This window comes from Ananas comosus, linkage group 6 (genome assembly GCF_001540865.1).
Source record: "Ananas comosus cultivar F153 linkage group 6, ASM154086v1, whole genome shotgun sequence".
Taxonomy (NCBI): domain Eukaryota; kingdom Viridiplantae; phylum Streptophyta; class Magnoliopsida; order Poales; family Bromeliaceae; genus Ananas; species Ananas comosus.
In genome coordinates, this window is record NC_033626.1 from 4,778,102 (window position 1) to 4,793,494 (window position 15,393).

General features: G+C 35.8%; 1 protein-coding gene across 13 annotated transcripts in view; it reads right to left on the reverse strand.

The window, feature by feature from the left end:
- The window catches only part of LOC109711878 (anaphase-promoting complex subunit 4), a 58,715-nt gene that overhangs the window by 29,748 nt on the left and 13,574 nt on the right, over nucleotides 1-15,393 (reverse strand). For 11 of the 13 annotated variants that reach the window (XR_002216699.1, XR_002216697.1, XR_002216700.1 and 8 more), the window contains exons 3-10: nucleotides 14,962-15,053; nucleotides 13,605-13,688; nucleotides 12,689-12,931; nucleotides 11,214-11,294; nucleotides 3,432-3,571; nucleotides 1,951-2,111; nucleotides 1,765-1,865; nucleotides 1,614-1,688 (exon numbers count right to left, since the gene is read on the reverse strand). Coding sequence is in view for 7 of the 13 variants with exons in the window: in XM_020235224.1 (XP_020090813.1) it covers nucleotides 1,614-1,688; nucleotides 1,765-1,865; nucleotides 1,951-2,111; nucleotides 3,432-3,571; nucleotides 11,214-11,294; nucleotides 12,689-12,931; nucleotides 13,605-13,688; nucleotides 14,962-15,053 (977 nt within the window). In the remaining 6 variants the exon portion in view is untranslated. Of the gene's footprint in view, nucleotides 1-1,613; nucleotides 1,689-1,764; nucleotides 1,866-1,950; nucleotides 2,112-3,431; nucleotides 3,572-11,213; nucleotides 11,295-12,688; nucleotides 12,980-13,604; nucleotides 13,702-14,961; nucleotides 15,054-15,393 lie in introns of those variants that run through there. The other 2 variants (XM_020235225.1, XM_020235226.1) reach the window with 2 other exon arrangements.

Below are 15,393 nucleotides of genomic sequence, written 5' to 3' on the forward strand. Positions count from 1 at the left end.
GTCTCGGACCCCCCTCCGTACCGCAGCACGGACCTGCGTATCGCGCGAGACAGAGAGCGATACGCAGGTCCGTGCCACAGCACTGTGTCGTGCCGGCACACTTTTTTTTTTTCTTTTTTCTTTTTTTTCTTTTTGTTTTGTTCTATAGGATACCACGAAGCATTCCACACCCCCAAGGACATTGCAAATTGAAGATCTACTTGGTAGTTAAATCAAAAAAATTATATTTTAATTTTTTTGCTTATTAATATACGGGCAAATTTTTAATTTACATATCTGATCTATACCGTAGGAGGCGAAGTCCCCTACACCCTCCTTATCAGCCTGAGCCCTCCGTGCCCACCATAAACATCTATTTTTTTCATAAATTATTTTACCAAAATTTGTCGCACCGCGAAATTTTTGGCGAATAAAGGAAACAAAATCAAACTCAATAAACAAATTTTGAGGCAAATCAAACATAAAAATTTATTTTTGTGTTAGAAGATTAAAAATACTTATAAAATTAAAAGCTAAATTAAATCAATTGATACTTAAATTTATTTAATTTATTTGTCATATAATTTATTGCTTAATTTTTTTGATAGATCTCATAATTTATTAAAACATTAATTAAAAATTAATCTTTTCAAATATTTTTAAAATAATTTTTTCAAATAATTTTTAAAATTTATTTTTAAAATTATTTTTTTGCATTTTATAAAAGAAAAACTATGATATGGCGAAAAGAAAAAAAGAAAGAAAGATGTCTTTACATTTTTAAAATTCTAACCTGTAAAAATTTTTATTTTGCATCAGATGTAGTTGTATTTTACATACAAAAAAAGCTTACAAGTATTTTAATTAATGAGTATAGTAAATTATATATAGCAAATATTCATAATTATTTGATTAAATCTTTCAAAATAACATTATAAAAACTTATTAGAACCATAAAAACTAAAATAAATCCGTGCCAAAACATGCCAATAGGAGGTCATACATATCCATCGACACGCAAGCGTATCATATGTCGGCACGGAAGCATGCCGGTGCAGTACCGTGCCAGGCAAACAGCGACACGCCCCCGTACCACAGCACTTTAAACCTTGATCTCTAGAGCATCGGCTGCTCCTCGACTGCTAATCCAGCTGACTAAAGAACTTAATAATAGAATTTAGGCATGCATAACTTTTTAAATGAGATGTCAATGCTAGCAGAGTCTGGTTATTTCAAACAGGTGCAGCTTAATTAAGTGACTAAAAATGCAAAATTTTACTTCCAAATACACAATTAAGAAAATTACATCTCCGCAAGCGCCAAAGAAGATGCAAATAATTCCACTCTTTATTGGTTGTTCAGCTTTTCCTACATTTTGTTTGATTCGGCAACAAGGAACAAGCAGATCAGATTATTAGGTAATTATGCCTCATAATTTCCACAGACAATCATGGCAGGTAGTAGTTCATCCCTATACTTGGTGTACTTTATATGCTTCAATTCAAAAACCGCGGCAAAAGCCAAGATCGCTATATGTTCTGCTGTGACTAAAATGAGCATGTAGGAACAGCAACAAACCTCATGATATACCAAAACCAGTTACTAACATCAGGGTTGTTCGTACATGTACGTACCTGAAGATGTTCATTCAGAACAACACGAAGTTCTTTTCCAGCATTGTCAACAGCCCTGGAAACACGCTTCAGACCCTATCAAAGTAACAAAAACATGTATAACACATAATTTTTGTAGAAAATATATAGCGTTGGTTAAGGCTGACGATACCGCTTCACCAAGTGAACTGACTAAAAACTGGTGAAGTGCCGGACTAGTGCGCGCCCCAAATAAAAGACTTAGAAACTCATCCTGAGGACTGGAATCTAGCCCTACAGAAATATTTACAAAAAATGACAAATAAAGACAATAAACACACTGCCCGCTAACTGTAACCAAGATGGGATCGGTCGATACCATGGTCAACAATCAGAGCAGATAAAGAACCAAATTTCTCATGGAATAAATTCATCGCGTCAGACCATTGCTTGGACATTACAGATATTGAAGTCCGGACAACTTCAATTAAATCCTCAATACTTGACGCCTGCTGGGCCACCTGATGTAGCTCATTTTTCCTGTAACAAGTAGCTAGCTTAATTACAACACAGCATATAGATAAAGTATAAAAACATATTCGCTAGGCTGTATTTACTAAATTAAACAAAACAGTGACTTGAAAGATGGAAAAATGGATGAGTTCTAGCCAGCTATTTAAACATCCGATTGAGGTGATCGGAGGAAAACCAGATAATCAGTATGGAGAAAACTACTGGTCTAATTCTTTAAAAAACTACTGGTCCATTTCTTTAACAACAAAGCCATAGTAGATCAAAGATTAAGAGCTAAAACATCCAATAGCCAAAAAAAAAAAATGACTCCAAAAATTTTAAAAGTAGACAAACAGTACTTTCCAAAGATAACCATAATAGAAGCAAAAGGTAAGAAGATAAGGGATAATTGGTGGATTAGATATTACAACATACAAACAAGAAAATGAATGCTGAACTGTGAAACATATACTTTTTCAATTACATCACAAATTGAAAAACTTACAGTCAATGGACTGCACTGTATGAGGTAACAAGTAAACTCCCAAAACTAATTATCATATGATTATGTCGGTGGCTGCCTATCACCACAATTATCTCTACGAATTCTCTTCAAGATTAGGGAAAGCGGTCAACATAGTAGGTGATGTTCTCTTATGACAGAGTACAAATTCTGAGCCACTTCGTTTCTGGTGATTCAGAGAATGATTGGTTATAACATATCGTGAAATTTTCTTATAATACACCGGCAAGACTTCCAACTGAAATCAGTGAATGTCACAAAGTCATAAAGATACTCCTTGATATCCATGTAAATATCATCAATAAAAGAAATGTATATCATATGGTTAAAACCAAGGATTAAAGTGCCCATTAGCAGTTTGGCACGGGCCGTATCCACCGTGCCGTATCGTGCCAGCAAGATATCGATACGATACAGCCCCCGTGCCAATGGCACAACTCAAAACCCTCTATTCTTAAAATTATTAAGTAATTTTCTCAATAAAGTTCAAAAGATTTGAACTTTATACATAATAAATAATTGGCATATTTTGTTGTTAAAGAAAATAAATATTTCATGCCATTACATGTCAACACACATATTTTTTTGTGACCGACACCTATCAGCACGGCCCGGCACACACCATGTCGTATCGTGCCGGCAAGTTTCAGACACAACCCCGTGCCACGACACTTAAATCCTTGGTTAAAACATATCATAAAATTTTCTAATTATGCAACAGCCAGCCTTCCAACTGATATTAGTGAAACCACAAAACCCTCCTGACATTCCATGATATCCATGCAAAGATCATTAGTCGCAAATGTGAGGAAAATTTCTCTTACCTGCTTTGAAATATTGATGTGTCCAGGAGTACACAGTGTAAGCCAACGGAAAGATCATCACAGCAAGAAGATTTGCCAAATTCAACCAACTCTCCAAAGCTGAGTACTACCAATTGGCAGAGATTTTTTGATAAAGATACCTGGTGAAAAAAAAAAAAAAAGGGAACAGCATGGTCAACTATCTAAAAATTTACTCAGTAAATGCCAGGAAAAACAAGAAAAAGCGAGGTGCTAACTAGAAATTTACCCAATAGAATGTGAAACCCAACAATTAGAAGGCCTGATGACTCATATATAAATTTAAAGCTAGTTCAATGTATCATTTCAATTGCAACCACAATGCTATGTTAGCTATATGATGACTACAAAATGTTTATCCCATCTGCAAATAAAGAGCTTTAGAGCTTAAAACTCGTTTAACAAGACCTACTAGCATTTTAGAACCAATTCTCAGCCCAAACCATTGAACTGTACCAGGTGGAGAAACCTCTCTTATAATTTAGATTAAGTGTAACGACCCAACCCACTAGCAACAATAACTAGTTAGGCCCAACCACCGGCCAAATATGTTTAAGCCCAGTTATTATTACTAGCGTGTAGGCCTTATATAAACTGATCGGAATCAGTATCCCATCCGATGTGAGACTATTGGGGGAGTTTGTAATAACAAACTCCCCCTGTTTAGACCCTGACGTCCTCGTCAGGTCCAAACCCAGACTGACAGACAAAGCAGGACCAGAATTACCATGCTCCTACGGGTTCAAGAGGTGGCTCCCACCAAACTCGTTGGTGCAGCACTTTGCCCTGCATAGCACTTAACTCTCACACTTCCGGCTAGTATTCGGCTCTGATACTAAATGCAACGACCCGACCCGCTAGCAATAATAATTCGTTGGGCCCAACCACCGGCCCAAAATGCTTAAGCCCAGTTATTATGTCTAGCCCAATCGAGCTTATATACTCCCATATCTAGTCATAACTACCCGATGTGGGACTATTGGTGTCACGCCCCGAAACAGCTACCAATTTGATCCGGTTCGGGCGCGTCGAACAGACGCCGAACGGACAGCACCTCCCCTGTCTGCCCAAGGCTGCTAACTAACTCAGGGCGCTATGCCCTTACCGCGGTCCTCGCCCGGCGTACTGGTACTAGGCCCTGCAACAAAGTGGGGTGAGAACTATATAAATATAGTTTCCAGTGGGTTCGGCCGCCGACTCCGGGTCTAAGCAGGCATAAGCAGATAGATAGATAGGTAGAAATGTAAGCTGCAACTATTCTACCATGCCTGCAATGTGATGCCATGTATGAAATAATCATCATGCAACAGTGTACTATCATGCTAGTATGATGTCAAGAGTATATATATGTAACATAGCAATGCAATCTACAACATACACTATGTTTACTTAAGGTAAGAATGCAATTCTACTATGCTATTCATGTTCATTACCCAATTTACCTGGCTGACCCGTAGGTTAAGCCCTCAACTCACTTTCAATCTCATTGGTGAGGAGAAGCTGCACTCGCACACCGAGACCGTCTGCGGGACAACTACGTCTACCCCTGTGTGAAGTACTCCGGAGACCACTGCTTTGGTGGAGCGACCACCGACAAGCGAAACAGACTAGTGAGTATGATCCAATCCTCACAAGAGGATACCCTATCTACTAGGGTCATAGTGCCTCTGCTGCACAATCACAATGCATAATCAAATGCCGGGACTTCTACCATCCCTAAGTTCATGTCATATTTACTACACTAGACTCGATGCCACTCGTTCGATCATTTGTAGTAAGTTTTCTAACTAGTTGACATGCCACTCGTTCATGTTTAGTGTTTCTACTACACTAGTTCAATGCCACTCATCTAGGCTATACATGTCTAAGTTCATCTCATTGTGCCACTATAGGATTCCATGTCACAAGACCCAATCCTCATGCGTCCCTAGTCCATGTGTCAAGCCCTCGATGCTACACTACTAAGAAAGCATGCAAGAAATTAGAATTGCAACTATCTACTATCCTATAATGCATAATATCCATATATGATCAATATAAAGAACTTAGACATAAAAAGAAGCTCGGTTGCTTCGGGATGGACACCCCCCACCTTTTGGTGATGTCTTGAAGCTACGAATCCGTTTCTGAGATTTTAGAAAGCTTACGCCGCAAGCTGCGGCAATCTGTACCTCTACGGCTTATTTCCTCAATATCTTCACGTACGCTCGTCGTTTCGCCGAACCGAGCACACCAACGCGTCAGAATACCTACCAATTAGGTTAGAGAAAGGTCAATCAAGATCAAAACCCTCCATGAACAAAAGCCTTTTTTTGGATGCCCTAGAAGCCCCAATATTGCAATAGCTCTATTCTAACATTTATTCTTGCAATTAGTGAGTTCCATTACTTCTAGAGGTCTATTAAAGTCCATCTAGCTAGGTTCTAAGAGATCAAAGCAAACCCTAAGCTACTTGCCATGAGAGAGGGTTGAAGCTTACCTCTACTAGCTAGACCAAAGAGAGGAAGAAGAGGTGAGGAAGATGGTAGCTCTCCTCCTGATCTCTTTCTCCTCCTCCTTCTTCTTCTTCTTCTTCTCCTCCTCCTCCTCCTCCTCCTAGAGAGAGAAAGAGAGGTGTGTGTGTATGGGAGTGTTGGAGAGAATGAGAAAAAAAGAGAGGGGAAATGCCCACTTAACCCCTCTCATGCTACAATAGCATATAAGCCCCTCCACTTTGCCTCTTGTGCACTGCCCAGACTGGGCAGATTTCGCATGCGGGGACCAGTCCCTCTACAGGAGGACCGGTCCCCGAGAGCAGCCTCACATGCAGAGCCCTCTGTCAGCCTCTCCACGCGCACAGGGACCGTTCCCTTGCTGAGAGACCGGTCCTCGAGGGTCCGGTCCCCTGCCAAGAGACCGGTCCCCGAGAGCACAATTCTGCGCAGAGGCCTCCTGCCTCTTCTCCACGCGTACGGAGACCGGTCTCTCCCGCCAGGGACCGATCCCCAAGAGCAAAAAATGGCAGGGCAGCCTTTTGCTGCCCTCCATACCTACGGGGTCCAGTCCCTCACCACAGGGACCGGTCCCCGAGAGCTAAAAACTGCAGTCTTGCAGATTTTCTCCCAGCTTGCTCTCGTGACCCCTCCTCAATGCACTCTTCGTATTTCCGACATCTTCAGCCTTTCCGAAGCGTATTAACACGACCCATGGTCGATTTTAAACGAAGTCCAACTCTCGTATTTCGAGAATTCACTTCCTTACAATTGGGGCGTCACAAACTCCCCCCGTTTAGGCCCTGACGTCCTCGTCAGCCCTAAACATACACACAGCCCAAAATATACACACAGCCCAAAATCACGAGGTGATGTGAGACTTGTCTCGCTGACCTTTGTTATTTCGACCCTGACTTAGCCTATCAATCACCGACCCTAGCTTAATCTGTCATTCCGACCCTGGCTCAACCAATACTCATCTCACATTTCCGACTGGTGAACTGGCTCTGATACCAAATGTAATGACCCAATCCGCTAGCAACAATAACTCGTTAGGCCCAAACCACCGGCCTAAAATGCTTAAGCCAAGTTATTATTATTAGTGTGTCCATTACTTATAAACACATCAAACTCTCCCATATTATCCGATGTGGGACTATTGGGATATTACATTAAGTTCATGATATCAGGGGGCAGTCTTATCAGGAATATTAACACAAATAACCGCTTTTGTGCCAATGAAATGAAACATATATGTATATAGAAGAACTTCTAAATAGGACGGGAATAAGCAATGAAAAATATATTTACTGACAGCGAAACATATAAGTAAAAGCGAGAAGGTCATTCAACTGTCTCTAAGTCAGTATTCAACCTGCACACAAGGATTAAGCTTGTAAAAGGAAGATGAGAGAAAACTAGCATATTATGCCTAGTAATAGATTCAGATTTCAGATATAATGACTTCCAAACTTCTCATTGAAGAATTACACACAATGGCATGCTTGAGTTTTTCAAACTGTTATTAGCATGAATTAAGCTACATTGGCTTTTCTTATTAGAAATGATTAGAAGGATAAAAGCTTTGAGAATATCAATTGACTCAAGTGTCTATAGAAAAGTAGAAAACGAGTTTGGTTTTGTCGTATAAGCAAGTACATTTTTGGGGCATAAGAAGCCTCAATGCAACTAACTCCATCTTTTCAACAGTACTAACACTTTTTAATGTACTACCAAAGTGTACGTGCAACGCACGTAAGATATTTAAAAATAAATAGTATAATATTTTTTAAAATAATTCAGATCAAAGGTGATGCTTATATAATCAACAATTTCTAAAAAGATCATTAATGAATATTCATGATTTTTAAAACTTTATTATAGTTGTATAAAAATAGTGAAAATTTTCTTGATCTAAGGTCGCTGAAGAGAGAGGATTTAATAATCCTTTTAAGAAAAGATGTAAGGACCTAATGTTATTTTCTATTTTAAAATAGAATAAATAGAGGTTTCCAGAAAACAGAAGAGGATTTTCATCCGTTCCTGAAAAGATGTGACGGTATATTTAATTTTTTATTAATTTAAAAAATTAAATAAATTGGAGGGATATTATTTATTTAATACATATTTCTAATAGATTAATTTGAATGATTGGATATAATCTAATGAATGATAGGTGAAATATATATCAATTTATACACACAAATTGATCCAAGCAACATTTACAATCAAACAATATACAAAAATTATTAATCAATAAAATCTTCTTTATGAATTAGCCCCCTAAACTTTTTTTGATTGAGACATGCTAACTATTAATTTTAGCCAAATAAATAAAAGTTAAACCAAAATTTTTAAATCCTAAATATAAAATTCCAAAAAATCGATTAATAAAATACTCTATAGCAAAAAAAATGTATTAAATAACTAAACAAAAGTTGGAAAGATATCAATTAAAAAATAAATTAATAAAACTTGGGGAATCTATTTGAAAATTGCCTATAATTGACACGATATCTCCATATCTTTCCCTCCCCCATCCTTTCTCTCTGCACCAACGTGTCGTGCAACTATTTTTGAAAAACGTGTGGTATAAGTAGTTATAAACATATTTTAAAAGAAAAAATAATAAGAAGGGTAACTTAGTCTAGAAAAATGACAAATACTTTTTGTTTCATTCAATGGATAAGATCTGACGGTTTAAAATTATTATAGGATACTATTATCTAAAACAAATAAAAATATCTAATGACTATAAGATATTTACTAGAAAACGAATCGTTGGATATTGCTAGGAAGTAATTGACATTACATTATAGCCAAGGGAAATTTTGGAAAAAAAAAGAATCAAACTCCCTCTTTTATTAGTATTTATTATATTATGAATTGGGAACCCACCAAAGCCTCCCCGCGTTTGGCAGGGAGCTTTGGTCCCTCTCTCTTGCATTTTTTTTATTTTTCCTCTCTCAACATTTTTTTTTATTTTTTCCTACAACAAATTTTTTTTACTTTTACTATAGATAACAAAATTAAAATTTTATCTAATTTGGAACTTAAAGAAGGCCTTCCGTTATTATGGGATTGTGGGGTCCACAAATTTTGTTGAGATTTTTTTAGGATTAATTGCATAGTGCTGCCCAAACTTTCCACCATTTTATTTTGGTTCATATTTTTTTTTTACAATAAAGTTTTCAAACCTCTTAATTTCATCATGATAAAATAGCAACCGTTAAAAATATTTTATAATTATCGAAATTATCATGTCATCGCCTATTTAATCTTTTTTTTCATACCAATTGTGATCCCTAAATTTTATATGCTTTTCACTTTAGTCCGCAAAACATATATGAATTGGTAATCCTAAAGAAGGCCTCTCCTTATTTTGAAGGTTTGTGGGGCCCACACAATTTTTTAAAGAATTATTCATACCAATTTTGATATAAATAATGTGAAACTTCAAATAAATGTCTTTATGCATGCGCAGCTTAGCTATATATTATTAGTATATTACCCGCAACTTAGGTATACACAATTTTTTTTGACAAAAATAAAATTATCTAAAATTTCAAGTGGAGAATTTCTTATCCTTCAATTTATGTATGTTATCTCATGTATAACATCCTTCAATTTCTTATCCTTTGGTGGGTCCCTTTTTTTTTTTCCCTCTTTCTCTCTCTCTCACTTTCTTTTTTTTTCCCTCTCTCTCACTTTCTCTCACACATCCTACATCTTTTTTTTTCTCTCAATATTTTTTTTTTTATGCTTTAAATATTTTTCGAAAGAAATATACTTTAATTTCATTCTTTAATTTTATTCTTTAATTTTAAATTATTCAATACTGGGACAAATAATATTGAAAAATATTAATACATAATGGAAAAAAATTGATATTAATAGTTATAATAATTTACTGTTATATTGTCTTTTCGTTGCATCGCGCCCGCCGCATTGCGCGGGGCGCTTAACTAGTAGATATAGATTTGCACTCAAAACCTCTTGTTTTCTACCATTATATAGTGGTTTGGATATGAATTTTTAGTTCTCAAACAAATTCAAACTCAATTTTTTTAAAGGGTTAATTGCATACAGCTCCCTGTAAACATAGCGAATTGCAAATATATCCCTACAAAGTTCAACTTTCTTATGTTATCTCTGCAAAAGTCAAGCAATATTCATATTTGTCTTCTGGTTTGTTATCGTTAGAGAACTGTTTATTTTTTGACAGCAGACAAGTGAAATGCCAATTTTTGTCATCACAAATATATCCCTCCAAAAGTCCCAACTACTATAATTGTGCAGAAATGTCCCCCAAAAAAATTTTCAATGGTCATCTTCTTTCTTATCTTCTTCCTCTTTAAAACCCACCCAATCCACCATTGTTGCAATCTCTTACTCTTTTCTCCTAAACCTTTTCTTTTGAGCAAAATAAGAAAAAATTATAGAGGAAATTGAGTGGGAAAGCAACACGCGTTCAACATGGGCAAAACAACAGGTGTCGTGGATGTATGGGGATAGAGAAATTCTAGTTACAGGTTCCAAACTAGCATGAAGAAGAGAAAGGAAGAGGAAGAGGAAGAAGAAGAAAAGTTTCCATTGCTAGGATTTTAATTGAGAAGAAGGTATAATATAAGAGAGTTAAAAATGTCAATTTACCTCGTTGACTAACCAAGGTTAAGTATTTTACCTATGGTTAACTAAATTTTTTTAACAGATCCTAATGACAGGGGCATATTTGAAAACATTAAGACTTTTGCAGGGATAATATAAGAAAGTTGAACTTTGTAGGGAACTAGGGATATATTTGCAATTCGCTATGTTTACAGGGAGCTGTATGCAATTAACCCTTTTTTAAACGTTTCAAATACTATCAACTTGTTTGTGCTTGACAAACGATGCTAGACATATTCGAATACAAAATAAAACTGTGACGCCCCAACTTTCCAGGTGGTCACCCATCTTAGGAATACTCCTGTCCTAACACGCGTAACTCTCTTAACCTCTTGAGCCTAGCCACCGCCCAAAATGCTCAATCCGGGTTAAGAGTTTTAGCCCTATTATATCTTATATATAGAACTATCTGCGGTCTCACAAAAACGAAGATAGTCTAGGATGCATGCTAATGAGACCAAATTAGTATCTAACAACACTTGCCCCAGGCAAGACATTTAATAGTGCTTCAGGCATAACAAATATTACAAAAGTAAAATCAGGTAAGTAGCTTGAAGTTTGATCTTGTGGTATGTGGTTTGCATAAAGAACAAAAAGGCATTTCGATAGAGAACAATACAGATACCTTGTTTATAGAAGCATTCAGCAATTGATAGGTTGTTTCCTTTCTTGAGAATTTAGTACAAAGGTGAAGCTGCTGAATATTCTGAAATACATATAATAAAAGTTCAGCGTCTGTCCAATACAAGTGCATATCATGCTGATAAAGAAACTAACATATTTAGCAGGAAAAAAATGATATGAAGATATAGTGAATACAAAACAAAAATTCAACAGCGTACATTTGCATAAATACACCTTTGTAGTTTACCTTATAACTTTACAACATAAAAGGTTCGGATATAAATTGTATAATCATAAAAAATGCTACAATATAGCTAAGTGCAGTGGCTTTCTAGAGCATTGTTATATCATAAAATGAAAGAAATACAACACAACAAAGAGATATAAGTTAATCTCAAAAGTAGTAGCTTCTAAAGAATTGAGTACCGGGCACATAGTTAGGGTCATATAATTTACAATCAAACTTCTTTGTAGTCAGAACGAAGTTAAGTAAGTCTCAAACAACAATCCGCTCTCAAGACTGTAATATGGTTTCTCAACGTCCATTAGAACAAATTTCTCAATGAAAATGTCACGATATTGTGCGTATTACTATCAGAATATTTTCAAGTATCAGAATATTGTTACATTTAATTTCTAATTCTCCTATGAGAAAACCAACGAAATGCACATTTTTCATTAGGATGCTTATTCTGCATTTATGTATAATAAAGCAGCCATTGTTAACAATCTGTGAAGCCCTATGCAGGAGGATCAAGTGGATTATTGAGGAATGCACATAGAAGTTTGGGTGTCAAATCATACACAAATGGAATCTAACATCTGAAAGAACATGAAATTGCGAACAATTGGGACATCTCCAAGTCTAAACACTGGATCTATCATTTCTTGCACCAATAAGCTCACATATTAGAACCCTGTACCAAATTCAAATTGACCAGCACAGAGCAATCCAATCAAAACCTTCAAAAGAAAATCATGGAACTTGGCAAATACACATAACTTGATTCCGACAGCTAACAAACATGTAACAAAGTATTATTGTCTCAACAAAGAAAATCATTGAAGGTCAATAACAACAAACAAAAGTATAATCTAAAGAATAGAGCAATCAAGAGAGATATGCAACTACTTCATATGCATATTACCAACCATTCTTGCAAAATGAGCCATCTATTATCTGATCAATGATTTAGCACATGCCATGGAAAAATTATGTGCCAAATGATGGCCTTCAGAATAGAATATTCAATATTTGTGTGTACCATGTGGAACAAAAGGTAAAGAGTCACCATGCAAAGGCAGCAGCAATTGTAACAATTTGATGGAAAATATCTCTTAGAACCTAGCAGGTCATGATAAGGTGCATAAACATAAAGTCTATACATGAAGAAAGTAGATAAATTCTAACATGCAGTAGAAAGCATTTGTAAATTACAAATTTAGATCATCTTGAAACTTAATTGATTTACTTACAATCTTCCCTACTGGAAATATTCCAAATATACTGAAGCAAATGAATCCATTCTTATCCCCGCTGCAAAGAATATTAAATCGTTGGCACGGAGCACCTGATAGATCGTGAATGGCATCTTCTGAGTCATCCATGAGGTCAGTATCTCCTGAAACCAAGCCAGGCATCCTCGGAATTCTTGGGGCAGGAGGAAAGAAACGCACAGTGCGATCTTCATATGTTAAGATGTGGTCATCGTCGCTCGGCTGTCATATGACCCATAATATGGGAGAAACAAAATAATCTTCGATAAGCTGAAAGAAAGCATTATAGAACTTGAATAACTTGTTCCAAAGGATGAGTTTTTTTTTAACTCAAATACAAGTTATGCTACATTAAACAAGGAGACGATAAAAGCAGAATTTGAGACAGCAAAGCATAGAGAGGTGCCTAAGAAGTACAATATGACCAGTGAAAAAGTTGCATGCAGAATAGCCAAAATGTTGTCAAATCCACAAACAGTACAATACAACCTAAAAACATGATTAAAAAAAAAAAAATCATCCTGTTCAAGTTGTCAGTCAAGTAGCTGGAAGCTTCTCCTACCAATGAAGAATACCCCTTTCTTTTAAGTCTGCAATATGCTTCTCTAGTCAAATGTAATTTTGAAAAGGGATCTTCCAAATTGAATAAGCTTCTACGGTTGCAATCCCACCACATTATCAATTGAGAGAAGCATGTGAATGAAATGGAGATTACACAAATGAAATGCAAATGCTCAAAATTTGAACTAAATGAAACACAAGGTTTCCAAAAATCAAATAATAATTATAATAATGCCAATCATTTTTTTTAACAATCCAATTGTTTGGGTATTATTACCAATATGGATTGTCATATTTGATCTCTATTTTATTGGAAGAAAACACGAAATCATACCATTGTTGCCAGTACGTCTTCCTCCCAATTCATACAGACAACAGCTGCATCATGAGACTTGATGCTTTTTAATAACCTCCCGTTCTGCAATGATAAACTGTTCTCAATATCAGTCTGATTCCATTAATGAATTGTCAAGTGAGACTATTATAGCAAAATTTTAAAACAAAAACAAAATGCAAACCAGAAAAATATTCAGATGAGAACATAGTAGACAAAAAAGTTAACTATTTATATATTCCACTATGTATAGGTTATTGTGTGTGTCTAGCACAATACTGCTTCCATATTAAAGATTGAACCATCGTAATAAAACTTTAGTTTTTAAAAGTAATATCTCTTAGTAAGCGGTAAGCAGGGGTAGTTAGGTAAGAATATTTAGCATGGTATAAGTTCTTATGTTAGATGTCACTACAATAGCCAGATTCTCTCTATTAACTTCTTGGTGCCTATATACAAGATTTAAGATGGCGACTTCACTCTTTGAACACCACCCAAAAGAAGGGACGAAGGAAAGGTAGATGCATATGCACAACATACAGACACGTGAAAAGAGAGAAAGAGACTCTGCAGACACATGCAAACAGAGAGAGTCAGAGACAATCCTTCACTAGAAATTGATTCTAAATTCATGCTAAAACAAATTTGAAAACAGCTATATGGATTGCAATTTGTTTTAGGTCTCGTTAGGAATATGGATTGCGATTAGTTTTACGTAAGGAACACATGTTCGAGAACATTAGGGGTCTGTTTGGATGCATGAATATCGTATTCAGCATATTTCTTTTGCTTGCTTAAAGAGGCATCTGGTAATTGCTTGATGGGAACTATGAAAAAAATGCCTACAATCATGTTGTACACATGGCCTCCAAGTAATTATTCTTGGAATATGATAAATGGCATCATAAGTGGAATACATTATCCTAAAAGATCATTTTTTGTAGACCACACAACAGAATAAAATCAAATTCTAAGGTTGCAATAACAACCAAAAATCTCCACATGACACTAGTTACCCCCAGATACTAACATCTAAACAGGCCCGAAATAAAAATTAAAATGGCATGCACAACTAATATAACCAAAACCCAGAATATAATAGAATGAAAACACATTTCAGTAACCTAAAGAATCAACATTGAGAAACAGTTGAATATTCTAAGAAATCTTTTCTGAACACTTTTAAAGAATGATGAACAATTTATAACAAGGCCAACATTTGTAATGCTGAACTTCAGTCAATGAGCTACTTAATAAAATAATCCAGTTATACCATAACACATAAGCCAATATCAATAGGGAGCTTCCCATAACAAAATTTTCAACTCTTTCATTTTTATTTGCTTGAGATACGGACCTCCACATCATGTAGAAGAATTGAACCATCTTCGATACCAAGAGCTATGACTTTACCATCTGGGCTCCAACAAAGAGACGTAATACATTTCCCTAAGCAGAATAAAATGTGACAGCAGTAAGCTGAGCAGGATATCCAAATTTACAAACCAAACAATAAGCCTACACAAGAAGCAATTATAGCAGCTAGATTGCCACTTTTAAGAAAATGCAAGAGAACTTAAAGAAACAAATTATCTGAATCATGTAAATTTTTTAACTTTTGTTTATCTAATCACTAGAGTAAAATAGAAGTTTCTGGTTACTTATTCTAAATTATCATCATCTTTGTTGCTATCATTATTCAATCTATTCTTGACAACTAAGGGGTTCGGCTAGAGTGCAAAAATGAGAGGGCCCCACATTTGCAATCTTATACAGCTTCATTGTTACG